Source organism: Lagenorhynchus albirostris, chromosome 5, assembly GCF_949774975.1.
Source record: "Lagenorhynchus albirostris chromosome 5, mLagAlb1.1, whole genome shotgun sequence".
Taxonomy (NCBI): Eukaryota; Metazoa; Chordata; class Mammalia; order Artiodactyla; family Delphinidae; genus Lagenorhynchus; species Lagenorhynchus albirostris.
The window spans coordinates 17,561,304-17,585,046 of record NC_083099.1 but is presented as its reverse complement, the minus strand read 5'-3'; the positions used below and the strand labels follow the sequence as shown (position 1 = coordinate 17,585,046).

The window sequence follows — 23,743 nt, the reverse complement described above, 5'->3', positions numbered from 1 at the left end:
TTTGTTTGTTCTTTAATTGTTCTAGGTCTTTGTTAAACATTTCTTGCATCATCTCGATCTTTGCCTCCATTCTTTTTCCGAGGTCCTGGATCTTCTTCACTATCGTTCTTATGAATTCTTTTTCTGTAAGGTTGCCTATCTCCACTTCATTTAGTTGTTTTTGTGGGGTTTTATCTTGTTCCTTTATCTGGTACATAGCCCTCTGCCTTTTCATCTTGTCTGTCTTTCTGTGAATGTGGTTTTTGTTACACAGGCTGCAGGATTGTAGTTCTTGCTTCTGCTGTCTGCCCTCTGGTGGATGAGGCTATCTAAGAGCCTTGTGCAAGTTTCCTGTTGGAAGGGACTGGTGGTGGGTAGAGGTGACTGTTGCTCTGGTGGGCAGAACTCAGTAAAACTTTAATCTGCTTGACTGCTGATAGGTGGGGCTGGGTTCACTCCCTGTTGGTTGTTTGGCCTGAGGCAACCCAACACTGGAGCCTACCTGTGCTCTTTGGTGGGGCTAATGGCGGACTCTGGGAGGGCTCCCGCCAAGGAGTACTTCCCAGAACTTCTGCTGCCAGTGTCCTTGTCCCCAGGGTGAGCCACAGCCACCGCCCACCTCTGCAGGAAACTCTCCAACACTAGCAGGTAGGTGTGGTTCAGTCTTCCCCGGGGTCACTGCTTCTTCTCCTGGGTCCTGATGCCCACACTACTTTGTGTGTGCCCTTCAAGAGTGGAGTCTCTGTTTCCCCAGTCCTGTCAAAGTTCTGCAATCAAATCCCACTAGGCTTCAAAGTCTGATTCTCTAGGAAATCCTCCTCCTGTTGCTGGACCCCCAGGTTGGGAAGCTGGACGTGGGGCTCAGAACCTTCACTCCAGTGGGTGGACTTCTGTGTTATAAGTGTTCTGCAGTCTGTGAGTTACCCATCCAGCAGTTATGGGATTTGATTTTACTGTGATTGCACCCCTCCTACCATCTCATTGTGGCTTCTCCTTTGTCTTTGGATGTGGGTTATCTTTTTTGGTGAGTTCCAGTGTCTTCCTGTTGATGATTGTCCAGCAGCTAGGTGTGATTCTGGTGTTCTCACAAGAGGGAGTGAGAACACGTCCTTTTACTCTGCCATCTTGGTTCCTACTCTTCTCATTGTGGTTTTGATTTGCACTTCTGTAATAGTGATGTTGATTATGTTTTCAGTGCCTTTTGTCCATCTGTGTGTCTTCTTTGGAAAATTGACGTTTCTGGTCCTCTGCTCATTTTTTCATTGGGTTGTTTGGTTTTTTGCTATTGAGTTTTATGAGTTCTTTATATGTTTTGTATATTAACCCCTTATCAGACGTATGATTTGCAAATATCTTTTCCCATTCAGTAGGTTGTCTTTTCATTTTATAGGTGATTTCCTTTGCTGTGCAGAAGCTTTTTAGTTTGATGTAGTCCCATTTCTTTTTGTTTGTTACCTTTGCCTGAGGAGACATACTCAGAAACGTATTACTAAGGGTGATATTAAAGAGTGCACTACCTATGGTTTCTTCTATTGAGTTTTATGGTTTTAGGTCTTACATTAAGTCCTTAATCTATTTTTAGTTGATTTTTATGTATGGTATGAGATAGTGGTCTAGTTTCATTTTTTTCCATACGACTGTCTGGTTTTCCCAACATTTATTGAAGAGACTATCCTTTCTCCATTGTGGTTTTCTGCTCCTTTGTCATAAATTAATTGTCCATGTAGGTATGGATTTGTTCTTGGGCTCTCAGCTGTGTTCCATTAATCTATGTCTGTTTTTCTTTCAATACTATGCTGTTTGGTTACTATAGCTTTGTATTATAATTTGAAGTTAGGGAGTGTGATGTCTCCAACTTTGTTCTGTTTTTTTTTGTTGTTGTTGTTGTTTTTTGCGGTATGTGGGCCTCTCACTGTTGTGGCCTCTCCCGTTGTGGAGCACAGGCTCCGGACGTGCAGGCTTAGCAGCCGTGGCTCACGGGCCTAGCCGCTCCGCGGCATGTGGGATCTTCCCGGACCGGGGCACAAACCCGTGTCCCCTGCATCGGCAGGCGGGCTTTCAACCACTGCGCCACCAGGGAAGCTCCAGCTTTGTTCTTTTACTTAGGATTGCTTTGGCTATTTGCGGTCTTTTGTGGTTCCATATAATTTTAGGATTTTTTGTTCTATTTCTGTGAAAAATGTCCTTGGGATTTTGATAGAGATTGCATTGAATCTGTAGGCTGCTTTAGATGATATGAACCTTTTAACAATGTTAATTCTTTCAGTCCATGAGCATGGAATATATATTCATTTCTTTGTGTCTACAGTTTCATTTAGCAGTGTCTTTCAGTGTACAGGTCTTTCACTTTCTTGATTAAATTTATTCCTAGGTATTTTATTCTTTTTGTTGTGATTGTAAATTGGATTGTGCTCTTAATTTCTCTTTCTGCTAATTTGTTTTTAGTGTATACAAATGCAGTAGATTTTTGCATATTAATTTTGTGCTCTGCAACTTTACTGTATTAGTTCATTATTTCTAACAGTTTTTTGTTGGAGTCTTTAGGGTTTTTTTTTTAAGATTTTCTTTTTTTTTGATGTGGACCATTGTTTAAGTCTTTATTGAATTTGTTACAATATGGCTTCTGTTTTATGATTTGTTTTTTTGGCCGTGAGGCATGTGGGATCTTAGCTCCCTGACCAGGATTGAACCTGCACCCCATGCATTGGAAGGTGAAGTCTTAACCACTGGACTGCCAGAGGAGTCCCCTAGGGTTTTTTATATATAAAAGCATGTCATCTGCACATAGTGACAGTTTTACTTCTTCCAATTTGGATGCCTTTTATTTCTTTTTCTTGCCTAATTGCTATGGCTAGGACTTCCAGTGATATGTTGAATAAGAGTGGCAAGAGTGGGCATCCTTGTCTTATTCCTCAATTTAGAGGGATAGCTTTCAGTTTTTCACTTTTGAGTGTGATGTTAGTTGTGGGTTTGTTGTATATGGCCTTTATTATGTTGAGGTACATTGCTTCTGTACCCACTTAATTGAGAGTTTTTACATAAATGAGTGTTGAATCTTGTCAAATGCTTTTTCTGCATCTGTTGAAATGATCAAATGATTTTTAACTTTCATTTGTTAATGTCATGTATCACATTGATTTGTGAATGTTGAACTATCCTTGCATCACTGAAATAAATTCTACTTGATTATGATTATCCTTTAAAGTGTTGTTGTATTCAGTTTGCTAGTATTTTGTTGAGGATTTTGCATCTATGTTCATCAGAGATACTGGCCTATAATTTTTTTTGCGTGTGTGTTGTCCTTGTCTGGTTTGGGGATCAGGGTACACACTAAACATTGGGAATAGTTTGTGTGAGTCTCTGAGGTTGGAAAGAATTGATGTTTTGGAGAAACCTGTTTGCTAACCTTTTAAAATTAAAATTTTGCTTATTTTGTTTCATTTGTTGGAAAGATCAAATTGTCATGGAATCTGAAAAACATTGGTTGACAGTAAAAGTAAAACATCTTAGATGAGGCTTGCTTTTAGTTTAGATGGCTTCATGTTAGAGAAATTAGCTGGGCAACCTTCAGTTTCCTTGCAAAGAACTATTGGGTATTTTATTTTTGCTTAAAAAGTTAAGCCCTGTTGTCGTTTTTTTTACTTTTTCTCATGACACTCTCTCAACCGTTTCATTAAAAGCATTAAAAACTATGCTTTATGGAAACTTAACTGTAGTATATATTAGTAGTTCTCAGTTGAACTCTTGGAAGTCATGATGCTTTTTAAGGAATACTATGAAGTTATTGTTATATACACTTGTATGAATTGAGAACACTGTTTTTGAGGAAATTTTATAGTACCATATATATATAATAAACATACATGACCATGAGCACATTTGTAAAAAAAAAACCATCTATTTAATGCAATGTGATTTGGCTATTATAAATTTTACACTAAAATAGTTAACTAGCTATTCAGGTATTTTTTTCTGTTAGTGCTTTCTATACTACATATCTTTTTGATGCGTTTTGTAGTATAAGATACATTTATGGAGAAAAATAAATTGAAATTACTATCTATTAAATCTTTTTTCAAATTAGGAAAAGATTACCATTATTTTATCAGTGGGGCATTTTGGTCAAGTTTTTGAAATCCCATTGATACACAAGAGTAGCTTGAGAACCAATGGAATATGAGCTTATTCAGAGGCTTTCTTATGGCGATGGTTAGCTGTTTTATGAGTGTTATTTGGTACTGAACTAGTTGATGTCAGAATGTGAGTCATCTTCAGAATTAAAGATTATTTGGAAAGCAAATTCCTGAAAGTAATGTTGGTCTTAAACACTTATTAAATGCATCCCCATCTGTAAAATGAAGTTTAGAATACAGTTTTGTGTAGATGAGTTGCATGGTATTGTCACAAACTTAAATGTGAGGTTAGGATTACTCTGCTGCTTGGGGAAGTTTTTAGATTTTGCAACTACCAGAACAGCATTAGATGAGTAACTGGCATCTGTGCTCTTAAGCCATATGGATAACCACATGTACCAGCCCCAGTTCAAAGGTTCTCAAATTCACAAGGCCAGTAGAAAATTAACAAAATCAAGAGTTGGTTCCTCAAAATTAAAAACTTGGTATCAAAGGACACTTTGCAGAGTGAAAAGACAACCCATGGAATTGGTGAAAATATATTTCAATCATATATATCATAAGGGAAATATATACAGAATATATAAAGAACTTTCAAAACTCAACAACCACCACCACCCGATTAAAAATGGGCAAAGGACAAGACATGGAAGCATCCTAAGTGTCATCGACAGATGAATGGATAATGAAGATGTGGTGTGTATATATATATGTGTGTACACACACACACACACACACACACACACACACACACACCCCAATGGAATATTACTCAGCCAGAAAAAGAATGAAATAATGCCATTTGCAGCAACATGGATGGACCTAGAGATTATCATACTAAGTGAAGTAAGTCAGAGAAAGACAAATATCATATGATATCACTTATATGTGGAATCTAAAAAAACAAAATGATACAAATGAACTTATTTACAAAACAGAAATAGACTCAAAGACATAGAAGACAAACTTATGGTTACCAAAAGGGAAAGGTAGAGGGGGAGGGATAACTTAGGAGTTTGGGATTAACATACACACACTACTATATATAACATAGATAAACAACAAGGTCCTACGGTATAGGGCTATACAGCAAACTATATTCACTATCTTTTAATAACCTATAATGTAAAATAATCTGAAAAAGGATATACATACACACACACACATATATCCGAATCACTTTGCTGTACTAGAAACTAACACAACAGTGTAAATCAGGTATACTTCACTTTAAAAAATGGGCAATGGATTTGAATAATTATTTCTCCATTGAAGATATACAGAAGGCCAATAAGCATATGAAAAGAGGTCAACATCACTAATCATTAGAGAAGTGCAAATCAAAGCCACAATGAGATACCACTTTATATCCATTACTGTGGCTGTTATCAAACAGAAAATAAGTGCTGTCGAGGATATGAAGAAATTGGAACCCTTATGTATTGCTGGTGGGAATGTAAGATGGTGCAGCTGTTGTGGAAAATGGTATGTGATTCCTCAAATAAATTCAATATAGAATTGCCATATAATCCAGCAGTTTCACTTCTGGATATATACCCAAAAGAAGCAGGGACTCAGATATTTGTACACCCATGTTCAAAGCAGCATTGTTCACAGTAGCCAAAAGGTGGCATCAACCAAAGCATCCATTGATAGATAAATGGATAAACAAAATGTAAATACATATAATGGAATATTATTCAGCCTGAAAAGAGAAGGAAATTCTGACATATTCTACAATGTGGATGAATCTTTTTTTTTTTTTTTTTTTTTTTTTGCGGTATGCAGGCCTCTCCTGTTGCGGAGCACAGGCTCCGGACGCGTAGGCTCAGCGGCCATGGCTCACGGGCCTAGCCGCTCCGCGGCATGTGGGATCTTCCCGGACCAGGGCACAAACCCATGTCCCCTGCATCAGCAGGCGGACTCTCAACCACTGCTCCACCAGGGAAGCCCGTGGACGAATCTTAAAGACATGCTAAGTGAAATAAGCCAGACATAAATAGACATAAAGTGATTCCACTTATATCAGTTACCTGATATAGAGTAGTAAAATTCATAGAGATAGAAAGTAGAATAGTGGTTGCTTGGAGGCTAGGGGGAGGGGGAATGGGAAATCAGTATTTAATGAGTACAGAGTTTCACTTTGGGAAGAGGGAAAAGTTCTGGAGATGGATGGTGGCGATGGTTGCACAACAATTTGAATGTAGTTAATGTCACTAACCTAAACCTTACACCTAAAAATGTTTAAAATGGTAAATTTTATGTTGTGTGTATTATACCATATTAAAAAAAATGAGGCTGAAGGCCTTCTATAAAAAGGTCACTGAAGAGTTAAAACAGTTATTTATTCACTGAATTAATAAAACTTATTATACAAATTACCAAACATATAGAAAAGTAGAGAAATAGTATAATGAACCTCAATATAATTTTCTCCTAGATTTAACGTTGATTAGTGTTTTGGTTTATTTATTTTTTTTGGCTGGAGAATTTTAAAGTAAATTACAGATATCATGACATTTCATTCCTAAGCATTTCAGTAGGCAGCTCTAGAAATAGGGACTTTCTCATATGACCACAATACTGTCATCATACCTAGAAAATCAACAGTTATTTTAAAAAATTTATCTAATACCTAGACTACATTCACATTGTCCCTCTTGTTCCTAAATTGTAGTTTTATTGTTGGTTTGCTTGAACCTGTGTTTGGCGTTTGGATGTAATGTTTTTTTATCTCTTTTAATGTACAACAGTCTCATGCTGTTCTCCCATTCTGTCCCCCTACACTGCTTTGTTTATTCCATTTAATTTTATAGGAATTGGTGCAATGCCCTCAAGTAACACATCCATTTTATTTTACTTATTTAATTCTATTCCATATATTTCTTGTAAACTTGAAGTTAGAGCTAAAGGCTTGTTAGAACTGGGTTAAAATAATTTTGGCAAGAATACATCTTAGGTGATATAGACTGATGAAAAGTAGAATGAGAATTTGCCAGTTGGAAAACCCTTTAGACAGAGTCAAGTAGCTAATTTAAGATAAAATGTTTGTTTATAATTTTGTCAAATAGAAGGCAAAATTAGGTATGATCAGAGATGGTGGGAATTGATACATCTCTAGAAACCTGTCTGGTGTCTCTCAAGGATTTTTACAGTTAACCTACATATAGTCTTTACAGTTTTCACCAATTAGAAAGTCATTTTTACAATAAATAATGTTGCCTAGTGATACAGTTGACAGTCTATATTTATCCCAACCCAGTAGTTTAAGTGCTGGGAGAAAGTAACAAAGGATTTAAGCTTGTTTAACCTTTCCTTGCAGAAAACTTCTTGGAGAAGGGAAGATTTAACAACAAAAAAACCCTATTGTGCTTTTTTTGGAGACTGCATTAACAACCATGGACCTTTTTCAAGCAACTGCATGTATCTATACATACATAAAATTTTGCATGCGATTTTATAGGATTCATAGTTTTTCCTTTGTAGGTAGAGTATATTTTAGTTTCTGGATAATACACGAATAAAGATTTAGTGCTGGCAACAGCAGGGTGCATTCTTGAAACAGTGAGCTGATCAGAGCAAGAGCAAGGGCACCTGTTCGATTACTGGAAACTTAAATTGTTTAGTTTGGACAGACTCTTTTTTTTTTTTAAACAATTTTTCTTTTTGGCCACACTGCGTGGCATGTGGGATCTTAGTTCCCCGACCAGTGATCAAACCCGGGCCCTCCGCAGTGAAAGCACGGAGTCCTGACCGCTGACTGCGAGGGAATTCCCTGGACAGACTCTTAAAATGTGAAAATTGTAGACCTTTTTGCCTCTTCTCCAACATTTACTTCTGTTGACTAACTGCCTTCCTTCCCCCACATTCATTTTAAAGTTCTTTTTTTTTCTAGTCTTTTGTGAAATCAATCTTTCTTTCTTTTCTCTGCTTTCTGTTTCTACCTAAATTTAGACAGTTTTCTTTAGCCCTCTTCTCTTTTTAATTTTTACTTTTACATTAAGATCACTTTAGTTATCACCTGTTTGTTGATGATTCCTAAATCTCTCTTATGCCTTGGGTAGAGCTCCTGACTTCTATTTATCACTGTTTACATGTCCACTAGAATGTTTTATAAACATTAAGTGAAAAAATTACCAAATTGCTCTCACTTCCACTAACTGTAGTTCTCCTTCTGTATTTTCTCCCTCATCTACTGGCATCACCACCCAAACTCTTTTCCTCCTGTATTTCACTGTTGTGTTAAGTCCTTATATGCATTTTTGTATTTATTCACCACAGTTGTCTTTTAAATCCTAAATAAGCTTCTTTTACAGATGAAGCAATTTAATAATTTTGCCTCAGAATCACACTGTTAGCATGTGGCAGTGCTGAGATATAAACTTAGGTCTGTCTAATACTAGATCTCATATTCCTTACCACAGTTATACTACTACCACTCACTTCTGTGACTTTAATCTAAAAAAATTAAGGATGTACCTGTAAGGTTTAACTATAAGAATATTTACTGCAGGGCTTCCCTGGTGGCGCAGTGGTTGGGAGTCTGCCTTCTGATGCAGGGGACACGGGTTCGTGTCCCGGTCCGGGAGGATCCCATATGCCGCAGAGCGGCTGGGCCCGTGAGCCATGGCCGCTGAGCCTGCGTGTCCGGAGCCTGTGCTCCTCAATTGAAGAGGCCACAACAGTGAGAGGCCCGCGTACCGCCAAAAAAAAAAAAAAAAAAAAAAGAATATTTACTGCAGAGTTTATAAGAAGAAGCAAATTCAATCTCCAACAGTATGGATTCCATTAAATCCATTATAGAACATTTATACGAAATATCATGTGGTCATTATACATCCTGTTTTAGACCAGTAGTTTTCATTTTGTATATCAAAGTCTTATATGGGAACCTAGTATATGAGATAGATTTTTTTAAAAAGTAGTGTTTGAAAGGGGTGGAAGCCCTAGCGGGTCTCATGGACTGCTGTCTGTAAGGGTTCTTGAAGGGATGTTATGGTACAGGGTTTGAAAGTTTTAATTTTTTCAAATATAGTAATGAATTAGGAAAATATTCATAATACAGTAAGTGAAGAGGTTAACAAAACATCTATAGTGTATCCCAATTTTGCTAAATATATATTTGAATTTACACATAACTAAAAGAATAGGAGGTTATACCTCAAAATATGGACACTGGTTATTCTTTTATTTGGTGATTATGAGTGATTTTAATTTTTCACACATTTTCTACAATGAACAAGAATTAGTTTTGTAAATAGAGACTTCAAAAAGTCCTGAATGTGTTATTTTAAAAAAGGCAATAAAAAGTATAACCAAAACCCACTGCATATTATTAAGCACACACACACACACACACACACACACACACACACACAGAGCAAAAGAAGTAAATACTCCAGTGGCTGCTGTGCCATGAACATTGGTTTGAAGCCCTTGAGTACCTGTGTAAGCATAGATCCATTACTCTACCTTTTGGACATCAACTGCCTGGGTTTGAATACTGGCTCTGCTATTATTCATTATTTGATCTTGGACAAGTTCCCTAATAGGGCCTAAGTTTTCCCCAACTATGAAATGATACCTTATAGGGTGTTGTTAGGATTAGATGACTTAAATTCAATAACATGCTTAGAGCAATGTCCGGTTAGTAAGTGGTCAGTTACAGTTGTTGTGCTTATTATCATTCCTGTCCTTAAGAGTTATTTCACCTCTAAGCTCTCAGTTCATCTCGCTCCCCTAAAGTTAGCTGGGAATTCCAAAACTTTACAAGGGAAGTCATAGTTCTTATTCAGGTTAAGTTTCCCAAACAGGTCAGTGGTCAAAATACTGTGTATTTATTTTTTCTAGCAAAATTTAGTAGCAACTATACCTTATTTTATAAGGATTTATATGTTTTTATGGTATGATTTCTGCCTAGAAATTGTATAATGTGGTTATGATGGGGGTCCCCAAGACCACCCCCAAGTTCAGTGATTCACTAGAAGGACTTACAGGACTCAGCATATGATTGTACTCATGACTATGATTTATTACAGTGAAAGGATACAAAGCAGAGTTGGCAAAGGGAAAAGGCACATGGGGTAAAATCCAGAGAAAACCAGGAGTGAGCTTTTGAGAGTCTCTCTCAGTGGAGTCTCAGGGGATACGCTTAACTTCTCAGCAGTGAGTTATGATGACACATGTGAAATGTCTACCAGGGGAGTTCATTAGAGATTCAGTGCCCAGGGTTTATATTGGGGGCTATTCAGGTAGGCACCCTCCACCTAGCATATACCAAAATTTCAGACTCCCAGAAAGAAAGTAGGTATTCAACATAAACCACATTGTTTGCAGAATTCAGGCACAATGAGCTGTTCTTATCAGAGAATGATGGGAACCCTCCTGAAATCTTAAGTCCTCAGATGCCAGCAAAGGGCCAACCTTGTAAGCAGGCCTTTCTAAGGATAGCAGTCTCAGACCTGCTGTGTTAACTCTTTTCTCAACAGAGCTATATTATCAAATGTATTTTACTTAAGAAACTAATACCAACAAATCTATGCATTTTAAAAACAGCTTTATTGAGATATGATACACCATAAAATTTACCCATTTAAAGTAAAAAGTGCAGTGATTTTTAGTTTATTTGTAGAGTTGTGCAATCATCGGCGCAATCTAATTTTAGAACATTTTCATCATCCCGAAAAGAAACCCCATTTCCATGAGTGGTCATTCCCATTTCTATTTGTCCCCCCTCTCTGCCTGATTCTTACTCCCATCCCCAGGCAACCACTAATTTACTTTCTGTCTCTGGGATAGATCTATGTTTAACGTATTTTCACCTTTATTTCATCTCTGTTATTAATGGCTTTGTAAGATGGTAGTTCAAAAATTATTCAAGGTATCTCTCTTTCAGTGTGTGTCAAAGAGTCATTGTGAGTCTCTCTGGTAGTCTCTAAGTCCAGAGCTTTACCAACAGCAATCATCATCAAAATTGCTATTACATGAATTTGTGGTATTTAATGAAATAATTTATTATAAAGGCTCTTGTCTTTGTAAACTTCATTCTCACCACTTAAGAAGTATGTTATACAATTGGTTGAGGCTTACCAATGAGAATTTTGTTACTTACTTGGTTGACATTGAGTTCTTTCATGGTACCTTTTTGCTGTAAGATAGATAGGGATTCATGTAGAGAATTGGGTGAGGTTGGGAGAGGTAGCTGCACTATTGCCATTGGGATGTAGAGAGGCAGAAAGGTATGTATATATTGCTAGGAGGAAAAGGGCAAAAAGTATTACTTTATAATAAATGGCCATTTAAAAAAAGTACGCTACTGTGGGTACAATATTCAAGAATAAACAAAAAGTAAATTTACAAATTATAAAATTCTTTCTAAAAAATTTTAAATCTAAGGTGCTTGTGCATTTTTAATCATTATTTTGATTGAAATCTTGCTTGTCCCATAGTTGAGTTGGTAGACAAGCTGTACTATAAACTGAGAACTGTGGGAGTATCTTTATTTTGTGGCTAAAATATAGAACTTAGTCACCATGAGTTATGTAGGTATTGACTAACACTGGGTGTTTACCTAAATGTCCAAGTCTGTGTAAACAATTGTGCTTTTGAAATACAAGTTTCATTTTAATCTTAATCCATGTTTGTAATTAAGAGATATTTTTGGACATCAGGAACTAATATATCAAATAACTTATTTTCAAGGACAATGCACCAGAACTTATTGTTACTCATCTACTTGTCTTCCAGGTGATTTTACAGCGAGATGCTGCTCTCCATCGGGATGCTCATGCTGTCGGCCACACAAGTCTATACCATCTTGACTGTCCAGCTCTTTGCATTCCTAAACCTACTGCCTGTAGAAGCGGACATTTTAGCAGTAAGTAAATTTAAACAGTAAAATTTATTCATGCCTAAAAACATCTCTTAAAAGAAAAGTTTTTAAAAAGACCTAAATAATGGAGAGTTATACAATAACAAAATAATGGAATCTTACAAAGTGTTTACAAACATACAGGTGCACATGCATAGCTATTACTTGAAAGTGGGGGACCTTGCTCATTATTTTATTGCTTGATGTTTAATAAGGTCTCATGTACAATAAGTACGTGATAAGTGTTGTTGCTCTTGAGAGTGTGTGCTGTCTTGAGTGCTGATGAGCACATATATTTAAATGCTGTGTGTTTTATGTAGAATCTTACTGTTTTTCTTGGTAATTGGTGTATCTGTAATGACTTTGATAGTGATATGTTAAAAAATTGTACAAGATGTCCATAGAAAATTTCAACCTGAAGTTAACATTAATGAGTCAGAAGAGAAGCATAATGGTCTTATCTCTTTTCTTTTCCATTCTTAAGAGTTTTATTAATACTTTTCCTTGGTTTAGATTACATCACGGACAACAAAGGCATTAACAAATCTCTTGATCCTGTCAGTTTATTTTGCAGGATGTACAATCTCAGAAAATTTTATATGAATAACATTTAATCTGTACAAAATTATCTTTTCATTTGATAATTCTCATGAATTCCTTATATAGTGATGAGCTAGTTCAGGAGTATAAAGCATATCAAAATAACCTAAAATATTTCTGGCATGTCTCTTTTTGTAAGATAAATGTATAAATCATTGTGATTTTCCAGGGGCTCTTTGAGAAATCCAAAAGAAAATTTTAACTTTGAAAGACATCTAATGCTCATTTTGGTAGCACATAAACTAAAATTGGAATGATATAGAGAAGATTAGCATGGCCCCTGCACAGGTATAACATGGAAATTTGTAAAGTGTTCCATATTTTTTCAGCAAATGGTGCCAGGAAAATTGAATATTCACAGGCAAAAGAATGAAGTTGAGCTCGTACCTTACACCATATACAAAAGATTAACTTAAAGTGAATCAAAGACCTAAACATAAGAGCTGAGCTAATACTAAAAAAACACTTAGGAGAAAACATATGGGAAAAACTTAACGAGTTTGGATTTGGCAATGATTTCTTGGCTATAACACCAAAAACACAGGTATAAAAAGAAAAAAAATAGATAAATTGGACTACATCAAAATTTAAAACATTTGTGCATTCAAAGAACATATCAAGAGAGTGAAGAGGAAACCCATGGAATGGGAGAAAATATTTGCAAATCATATATCTAATTAGGAGGTAACATCTAGAATATATAAAGAACTCCTACTGTTTAACAACAAAAAAAATAAACAACTAGATTTAAACATGGACAAAAAAATTGAATAGTCAGTTCTCCAAAGAAGATGTACAAATGGCCAGTAAGCACAAGAAAAAATGTTCAAATCACTAATTATTAGAGAAATGCAAATCAAAACCACAATGAGATATCATATCATAACCATTAGGATGGCTGTTATCATAAACATTAGGATGGCTGTTATCAAAACCCAGAAAATAAGTATTGACAAACATGTGGAGAAACTGGAACCCTTGGTATTGTTGGTGTGAATATAAAATGGTGCAGCCACTATGGACATTGGTGTAATGGTTCCTCACAGACCTGTAGATTTGCTCTTCTTATTGGACAGGCTTCCATTTGGACGAATTCTGCTGAGGGTCACCAAAAACCTGATGAGTTTTTCCTTCCATCTTGACTTTTTAATCTTGAGAGCTTGGCTTGCATCTAGACTGTTCACTCTGGTTTTCTGCCATCAATCCACTCTGAACCTGGAGTTTTCTTTATACAGTCGACTCTTGAACAGCACAGGTTTGAACTGCGTGGTTCCACTTACATGCAAATTTTTTCCAGTGAATATACTGGAATTTTTTTTTTTTTTAGATTTGTGACAGTTTGAAAAAACTTTCAGACCAATTGTGTAGCCTTTCAGCCAAGCTCACAAATTATGTCTTTCATTTCACCGTTTCCTCAGACATTTCCTCCATATGGTCAGTTCTGGAACCTGGGAAGTCCGAGATCCAGGTGCCAGCAGGTTCAGTTCTTGGTGAGGGCCCTCTTCCTGGCTTACAGATGGCCACCTTGCTGCTGTGTCCTCACGTGGGACAGAAGCAGGAAGCTCTAATACATATTTCTCTTCTTATAAGGACACAAATACCATCATGGTGACTCCACCCTCATAACCTCACCTAAACCTAATTACCTCCCAAAGACCTCACTTCCTAGGACTATCACGTTTCCTTAGGGCTTCAATATATGAATTTTGGGGGGACACAAGCATTCAGTCCTTAACAGTAGGTACTTAAGCCAAGTCCTCTGAACTTGGGGAAAGGATGGGAGAGTTGGGGCTTGGGTATTCCTCTGTAAGTCTCCCATGATGTATGTCTGAAGCAACGTCCTGGAGCAACACCGCATCTTGTGAGGCAGATACAGGCAGCATAATGGCCTTATGTTTGATGGTGAATAGCAGAGTTTTTAGAGAAGAAGCTTGCTCCTCAAAACCTTTGTAGTCCTTTCTGGGCTGCTGTCTTACTGTCCTCTACACTAGAAAGTGTATATATTTACTATTTCTCATTTATGTGAAGCTAGAAAAGAAGAATTAACTGTATCTGTACGTGTGATGTGTGTGTGTGTGTACGCCTATACTCTAGGTGCTATGCAAAGGATTTACTGGTTTTTCTTTCTGGGTGCAAGCGATTTGCTTAATGACATTAAGTGAGAAATAGAAGGGCCAGAATTGTTGCTGACCAAAGCTTAATGTGGTCCTCAGCCATGCTTTTTCATACTGTAGCTCTTGTGGAAGGGCCTAGAATCATTGTAGAACTTAAGAGAGCCAGGCTGTTTTCTATACCGTAGCTTTTTGAGGGCATAGCAAATCTAATCCCTATGAGATTTCTCACCCTGTGTTACCCTCTTTAGTAGGAAACTGGTTGATTAGATTTTTCTAGAATAGTCTGGATCTTTTTGAGATGGAGTGGAAGTAGAACCTTTAAAGGACTGAGTCCATTGCTATTCAGATCTCTTCTTCAAATTGGTCCCCGAAGTCCTTGGAATAGTCTTAGGATGACTTTTGAAATGAGGTAGAGGATTTATAGACTGAACAGGGAATGGAGTTCTCCTTGTTTCCCTTTTCTCCTTTGTTTTCTTTCATTCTCTCTCTCTCTTTTTTTCCTCTGTTGATTCTAACATCTGCCACTCCTTGTCTTCTTTCTTTTTCACCTGAAGTGAACTGTTATTCTGTGGTTCAGCTACGTGATGGGTTAAATGATTTTCAGTGGACTGCTCTGGGAACTTGACTAGCTATGTGATATGGATCAAATTACTTAGTCACTATAAATACCTCCGTTTTTTAATTTGTAAACTGGAGTGTTGTAGTGATGATTAAATAAGGTAAACTGCTTAGAACAGTATCTGACACATAGTAAATGTTTTATCTTTGTTATCTTCTGTATAATTAACATTCTCATCATCTTTCACTCACTCACTTGAGCAGTGTATGTGACTGCCTAAGTTGTATTTTTTAATGTAGATACAAAACAAAAAGATATAGAAGAATAATCAGTCCCTGCCAGCAGTGTTCCCTGTGCCTCAGGCAGGTAGGTGTGGAATGTATGTTGTCATCTAGTGAAAGGAACTATCCCTGAGAGCTGCTTAAATCTGGTCTTTATGTTGACACTAAAGATAGAGGCTGACAGGAATGCAGAGATAGCTGGTGGGAAGTGGGCTGTGGAGTCATGTAACTAGGAAAAAGGCGAACTAAAAATTGAGGCAGAGGAACTAGATGTGTTAACACAGTCATTCAAAGGAAGTGCGTCAAGAGGTAGAAAATATTAGCTCTTTCTTTTAGCTGAATAAGAACACCCCTGAAATCTGGGTTTGTAATAATAAAATTTAAGTATGTTGGATATCAGGTTGATTCTAGTTCTATTTTGGACAAGTATTAGGATGTTGCTTTTGAAAAGATAAAGTCAGTTTAAGTCATGCTATTGGTATGCCAAATGTTTTTATTTTTGGCAGTTGAATTCTCCCACTTGACTGTTAATTCCCTGACAACAGTATTTGTCCAACTGGTTGGTGAGTTTTAAGAGGATATGGAGATGCTACTGTATAGTGTGTTGCTGACTAGTCAGTAAGCCCCTTAGATCATGGGTACCTGGAAGGCAGGACCGTGTCTTACTAAACTTTGTTTCTGGTACCTAGAAGAGTTACACAGTAGGAATTCAATAAATATTTGAGTTGATTAATAGCTTTTCCTTGGAGATTTAGTTCTTTCATATTTTCTTTTCTTTCTTTTCTTTTCTTTTTAAAAAAATTTTTTTTGGCTGTGCCTCACAGCATGCAGGATCTTAGTTCCTTGACCAGGGATCGAACCTGTGCACCCTGCAGTGGAAGTGCAGAGTCTTAACCACTGGACCACCAGGGAAGTCCTTCATATTTTCTTTTAATAGCATTTATTCCTTGGAACTTCAGATTATTGGGTTTTTTAAATTAGCAATTCATTCTCTTTTCATCTCTTATTGCTTCTCTATTCTTTAACCCTTAAAGGAAATATGAAGTTATTAATTATGTAGGTTCATATTTAGAAACATGGAGCTTTAGAATTGGCAGGGGCATGTTTGATTCTGTTGTAGGGATTTGTTAGAGATTTCGCTGCTTGGTAGGTGTTTGTGGGGGTCAGTGGGCAGAGTTAGGAGAGAAGCACCCAGTGGTTGGTGGTGTGAATGGATTGGATTATATAGCAAAGTAGTTAAGAGCTCCAGCAATGGGAGTTACAGTCTGGGTTGAATTCCAGTTCTACCACTCTGTAGCTCCATGACCTTGGGCAAATTACCTAACATCTCTTAAATTTCAGTTTACTTATGAAAATGAGATTGGAGGAGAGAGAGTGTAGGGCAATGGGTTAAGAGCCAGGGATCTGAGGCCAGACTGCCTGGATTAGAATCCTGGTTCTTATTTACTAGAGCAAGTTATTTTCAAGCGGAGTATTTTTATTCTGTAGTCAATCTGTAAAATGAGGATGATGATAATAGTGGCTGACTTTATAGGATTGTCATAAGGTTTAAATAAGTGAATACCTGTCAGGTGTTTAGCATGATGTCATAAATGCTCCATAATTGTTAGCTATTTGTTACTTTCTGAATTGAATTAAATCTTCTGTTAAGGCTGCTGTCAAAGAGGAGAACTGGTTAAGAAAAGACCTCTTCAAAATAAGTAAAGTCGCAACATGGTAATCTTTGAGAGTGGGATTCCAGAGAGGAATAATTTTTTTTCTGTTTCAAAAATTTTAACAGTGAGTGTGCTTTAATTTCATGAGCAGCAGCGTTCCTCCTGCCCCCCACCATACTAAAAAAGAAAGCACTTTTGTATTAAAGATGTTTCTGTTTGTCTTGTTCATGATAGAAACTTTTTTTTTTTTAATTTAAACAATGTGATTGTAAAAAGCAGTGTGAGCAAAGTTAACAACTGCCTTCCTGAGGAAAGGCAAAGCAGTTTCAAAATGAGTCTCACTCGATAACAAAACTTATTCCAAGTCAGTGTTACAAGTACTGTAGTTCAAGCTAGATATTTTATTTCTGAAATTCTAACCAAAAAAGTAACTCAGTAATAAGAAGTAATAAAAGTAATAGGAAGTGATAAAAGAGTACTTTAATACAGTTGTAGATTTTCCATTTCCTAATTTTTTTATTTTTCAACTTAAACATAATTTATTATGCTCTTGTCTCTGGAATAATTTCCTAAAATGGGAAGAAAGAGTATAATTATCATGATAATCAAACAAATGCATTAGTACTAATTCTCGAGATATAACCCAAACCAGCAATCTACATAAGAATCTAGTTAACATTCTCTGACCTAATTTCAAATCAATAGTGTGAAAAGTCATTCAATCCATTGAAACCAAAATGAAAAAGATAACTTTACCCCACACAATTAGAAATGTTTCTAGTAGACTCACTTAAAATCATTGCTCTATGTCCTGTGATCTATAGGCTGTCCTTCCCACCAAACGACCTCCCTTGATCCATCCTCAGGTGCAGTAAAAAGTCAGTCAAATTCAGCAACTCAGGGAAACATCAACATGGAAAAGGAGTTAGTTCCATTACCAAAAAGAGACCTAAAGCGCATAAGTTTATAAAACCCACCCATAAATTCTTTCTCTATCAATAAAGCAAGGAAAGTGGGAAGAACTCTTTTTAGTTTTCTTAGTTTTTATTTCCAAAACTTAAAATTTAAAAAAAAATATATTATGTACACTTTTTTTTTAAACATCTTTATTGGAGTATAATTGCTTTACAATGTTGTGTTCGTTTCTGCTGTATAACAAAGTGAATCAGCTATATGTATACATATATCCCCATATCTCCTCCCTCTTGCGGCTCCCTCCCACGCTCCCTATCAAAAAAGGTAGGTCAAAAAAGGATCTTGCTGTGATTTATGTCATAGAGTGTTCTGCATATGTTTTCCTCTAAGAGTTTTATAGTGTCTGGCCTTACATTGGGTCTTTAATCCATTTTGAGTTTGTTTTTGTGTATGGTGTTAGGGAGTGTTCTAATTTCATTCTTTTACGTGTAGCTGTCCAGTTTTCCCAGCACCACTTATTGAAGAGGCTGTCTTTTCTCCATTGTATATTCTTGCCTCCGTTCTCAAAGATAAGGTGACCATGTGTGTGTGGGTTTATCTCTGGGCTTTCTATCCTGTTCCATTGTTTTATATATCTGTTTTTGTGCCAGTACTATACTATCTTGATTACTGTGGCTTTGTAGTATAGTCTGAATTCAGGGAGCCTGATTCCTCCAGCTCCGTTTTTCTTTCTCAAGATTGCTTTGGCTATTCGGGGTCTTTTGTGTTGCCATACAAATTGTGAAATTTTTTGTTCTAGTTCTGAGAAAAATGCCATTGGTAGTTTGATAGGGATTGCATTGAATCTGTAGATTGCTTTGGGTAGTATAGTCATTTTCACAATGTTCATTCTTTCAATCCAAGAACATGGTATATCTCTCCATATGTTTGTATCATCTTTAATTTCTTTCATCAGCATCATACAGTTTTCTGCATACAGGTCTTTTGTCTCCTTAGGTAGGTTTATTCCTAGATATCTTATTCTTTTTGTTGCAGTGGTAAATGAGAGTGTTTCCTTAATTTCTCTTTCAGATTTTGCATCATTAGTGTATAGGAATGCAGGAGATTTCTGTGCATTCATTTTGTATCCTGCTACTTTACCAAATTCATTGAGTAACTCTAGTAGTTTTCTGGTAGCATCTTTAGGATTCTCTGTGTATAGTATCATGTCATTTGCAAACAGTGACAGTTTTACTCCTCTTTTCCGATCTGGATTCCTTTGATTTCTTTTTCTTCGCTGATTGCTGTTGCTAAAACTTCCAGAACTATGTTGAATAATAGTAGTGAGAGTGTGCAACCTTGTCTTGCTCCTGATCTTAGTGAAAACGGTTTTAGTTTTTCACCACTGAGAAGGATGTTGGCTGTGGGTTTGTCATTTATGGCCTTTGTTATGTTGAGGTACGTTCCTTCTATGCCTACTTTCTGGAGGGTTTTTATTATAAATGGGCGTTGAATTTTGTCAAAAGCTTTTTCTGCATCTATTGAAATGATCATGTGGTTTTTATCCTTCAAGTTGTTAATATCGTGTATCACATTGATTGATTTGCGTATATTGAAGAATCCTTGCATTCCTGGGATAAACCCCACTTGATAATGGTGTATGATCCTCTTAATGTGCTGTTGGATTCTGTTTGCTAGTATTTTGTTAAGGATTTTTGCATCTGTGTTCATCAGTGATACTGGCCTGTAGTTTTCTTTTTTTGTGACGTCTTTTTTTAAAAAATTACTTCATTTATATTTTATTTTTGGCTGCAGTGGGTCTTTATTACTGTTCGTGGGCTACCTTTAGTTGCGGTGAGCAGGGTTACTCTTTGTCGTGGTGCACAGGCTTCTCACTGCGGTGGCTTCTCTTGTTGCGAAGCATGGGCTCTGGGTGCACGGGCTTCAGTAGTTGTGGTGCACGGGCTTAGTTCCCCCGCGGCATGTGGCATCCTCGGACCAAGGCTTGAACCCGTGTCCCCTGCATTGGCAGGCAGATTCTTAACCACTGTGCCACCAGGGAAGTCCCTTTTTGTGACACCTTTGTCTGGTTTTGGTATCTGGGTGATGATGGCCTCATAAAATGAGTTTGCGAGTGTTCCTCCCTCTGCTATATTTTGGAAGAGCTTGAGAAGGATAGGGGTTAGCTCTTCTTTAAATGTTTGATAGAATTTTCTTGTGAAGCCATCTGGTCCTGGGCTTTTGTGTGTTGGAAGATTTTTAATGACAGTTTCTATTTCAGTGCTTGTGATTGGTCTGTTTATATTTTCTATTTCTTCCTGGTTCAGTCTCAGAAGGTTTTGTTTTTCTAAGAATTTGTCCATTTCTTCCAGGTTGTCCATTTGATTGGCATATAGTTGCTTGTAGTAATCTCTCATGATCCTTTGTATTTCTGCAGTGTCGGTTGTTACTTCTTTTTCATTTCTAAGTCTATTGATTTGAGTCTTCTCCCTTTTTTTCCTGATGAATCTGGCTAATGGTTTACCAATTTTGTTTATCTTCTCAAAGAACCAGCTTTTGGTTTTATTGATCTTTGGTATCATTTCCTTCATTTCTTTTTCATTTATTTCTGATCTGATCTCTATGATTTCTTTCCTCTGCTAACTTTGGGGTTTTTTGGTTCTTCTTTCTCTAATTGCTTTAGGTGTAAGTTTAGGTTGGTGTTTTGAGACTTTTCTTGTTTCTTGAGGTAGGATTGTATTGCTATAGACGTCCCTCTTAGAACTGCTTTTGCTGCATCCCATAGGTTTTGGGTCATCCTGTTTTCATTGTCATTTGTTTCTAGTTTTTTTTTAATTTTCTCTTTGCTTTCTTTATTATTTTTTTTTGTGGTACGCGGGCCTCTCACTGTTGTACCCTCTCCCGTTGCGGAACACAGGCTCCAGACGCACAGGCTCAGAGGACATGGCTCACGGACCCAGCCGCTCGTGGCATGTGGGATCTTCCCGGACTGGGGCACGAACCCGTGTCCCCTACATTGGCAGGTGGACTCTCAACCACTGCGCCACCAGGGAAGCCCTCCTCTTTGCTTTCTTCAGTGATCTCTTGGTTATTTAGTAGTATATTGTTTAGCTTCCATGTGTTTGTATTTTTTACAATTTTTTTTCCTGTAATTGATGTCTAGTCTTATAGCATTGTGGTTGGAAGAGATACTTAATACGATTTCAATTTTCTTAAATTTATCAAGGCTTGATATATGACCCAATATATGATCTATCCTGGAGAATGTTCCATGAGCACTTGAGAAGAAAGTGTATTCTGTTGTTTTCGGATGGTATGTTCTGTAAATATCAATTAAGTCCATCTTGTTTAATGTGTCATTTAAAGCCTGTGTTTGCTTATTGATTTACATTTTTGATGATCTGTCCATTGGTGAAAGTGGGGTGTTAAAGTCCCCTACTATTATTGTGTTACTGTTGTTTTCCCCTTCTATGGCTGTTAGCATTTGCCTTATGTATTGAGGTGCTCCTATGTTGGGTGCATAAATATTTCCAATTGTTATATCTTCTTCTTGGATTGATCCCTTGATCATTAGGTAGTGTCCTTCTTTGTCTCTTGTAATAGTCTTTATTTTAAAGTCTATTTTGTCTGATATGAGAATTGCTACTCCAGCTTTCTTTTGATTTCTATTTGCGTGGAATATCTTTTTCCATCCCCTCACTTTCAGTCTCTGTGTATCCCTAGGTCTGAAGTGGGTCTCTTGTAGACAGCATATATACGGGTCTTGTTTTTGTATCCATTCAGCCAGTTTGTGTGTTTTGGTTGGAGCATTTAATCCATTTACATTTAAGGTCATTATTGATATGTATGTCCCTATTACCATTTTCTTAATTGTTTTGGGTTTGTTATTGTAGATCTTTTCCTTCTCTTGGTTTCCTGCCTAGAGAAGTTCCTTTAGCATTTGTTGTAAAGCTGGTTTTGTGCTACTCAATTCTCTTAGCTTTTGCTTCTCTGTAAAGGTTTTAATTTCTCTGTCAAATCTGGATGAGATCCTTGCTGGGTAGAGTAATCTTGGTTGTAGGTTTTTCCTTTTCATCACTTTAAATATGTCCTGCCAGTCCCTTCTGGCTTGCAGAGTTTCTGCTGAAAGATCAGCTGTTAACCATATGGGAATTCCCTTGTGTGTTATTTGTTGCTTTTCCCTTGCTGCTTTTAATATTTTTTCTTTGTATTTAATTTTTGATATTTTGATCAATATGTGTCTTGGTGTGTTTCTTCTTGGATTTATCCTGTATGGGCCTCTCTGCACTCCTGGACTTGATTATTTCCTTTCCCATATTAGGGAAGTTTTCAACTATAATCTCTTTAAATATTTTCTCAATCCCTTTCTTCTCCTCTTCTTCTTCTGGGACCCCTATAATTTGAATGTTGGTATATTTAATGTTGTCCCAGAGGTCTCTGAGATTGTCCTTAATTCTTTTCATTCTTTTTTCTTTATTCTGCTCGGAGGTAATTATTATTATATTTTTGTCCTGATTCCAGTGACTTTCTTTTTTTAAGATGTTGGGGGTAGGAGTTCATTAATCAATTTATTTTTGCTGTGTTGGGTCTTCGTTTCTGTGCGAGGGCTTTCACTAGTTGTGGCAAGTGGGGGCCACTCTTCATCATGGTTCGCAGGCCTCTCACTATCTCGGCCTCTCTTGTTGCGGAGCACAGGCTCCAGACGCGCAGGCTTAGTAGTTGTGGCTCATGGGCCTAATTGCTCCACGGCATGTGGGATCCTCCCAGACCATGGCTCGAACCCGTGTCCCCTGCATTGGCAGGCAGATTCTCAACCACTGCGCCACCAGGGAAGCCCTGCAGTAATTATTTCCACTATTTTATCTTCCAGGTCACTTATCCATTCTTCTGCTTCAGTTATTCTGCTATTGATTCCTTCTAGAGAATGTTAAATGTCATTTATTGTGGTGTTCATCATTTGTTTGCTCTTTAGTTCTTCTAGGTCCTTGTTAAACATTCCTTGTATTTTCTCCATTCTTTTTCCAAGATTTTGGATCATCTTTACTATCATTACTCTGAATTCTTTTTCAGGTAGACTGCTTACTTCCTCTTCATTTGTTTGGTCTGGTGTGTTTTTACCTTGCTCCTTCATGTGCTGTGTATTTTTCTGTCTTCTCATTTTGCTTAACTTACTATGTTTGGGGTCTCCTTTTCCTTTTCACAGGCTGCAGGTTCCCAGTTCTCGTTGTTTTCGGTGTCTGCCCCCATTGGGTAAGGCTGGTTCAGTGGGTTGTGTAGGCTTCCTGGTGGAGGGGACTGGTGCCTGTGTTCTGGTGGGTAGGACCGCATCTGGTGGTGTATTTTGGGGTGTCTGTGAACTTATCATGATTTTAGGCAGCCTCTCTGCTAATGGGTGGGGTTGTGTTCCTGTCCTGCTAGTTGTTCAGCATGGGGTGTCCAGCACTGGAGCTTGCTGGCTGTTGAGTAGAGCTGGGTCTTAGCTTTGAGACAGAGATCTCTGGGAGAGCTCTCACCGATTGATGTTACATGGGGCTGGGAGGTCTCTGGTGGTCCAAAGTCCTGAACTTGGTTCTCCCACATCAGAGGCTGAGGCCTGACACCCGGCCAGAGCACCAATACCCTGTCAGCCACACAGCTTTCCACAACCAAACTGACTGC

At 37.3% G+C, this 23,743-nt stretch overlaps 1 protein-coding gene and 1 non-coding gene across 3 annotated transcripts in view; both read left to right on the top strand.

Moving 5' to 3' along the window:
* RNF13 (ring finger protein 13) overlaps window positions 1-23,743 on the top strand; it is a 140,063-nt gene that overhangs the window by 19,545 nt on the left and 96,775 nt on the right. For both annotated transcript variants that reach the window (XM_060149636.1, XM_060149637.1), the window contains exon 2: window positions 11,859-11,988. In XM_060149636.1, the coding sequence (XP_060005619.1) occupies window positions 11,875-11,988 (114 nt within the window). In that variant the 5' untranslated portion in view covers window positions 11,859-11,874. The remainder of the gene's footprint in view (window positions 1-11,858; window positions 11,989-23,743) is intronic.
* LOC132521459 (U6 spliceosomal RNA) lies at window positions 12,801-12,907 on the top strand. The gene has a single exon (XR_009540905.1). It is a non-coding gene; the product is annotated as a U6 spliceosomal RNA (small nuclear RNA).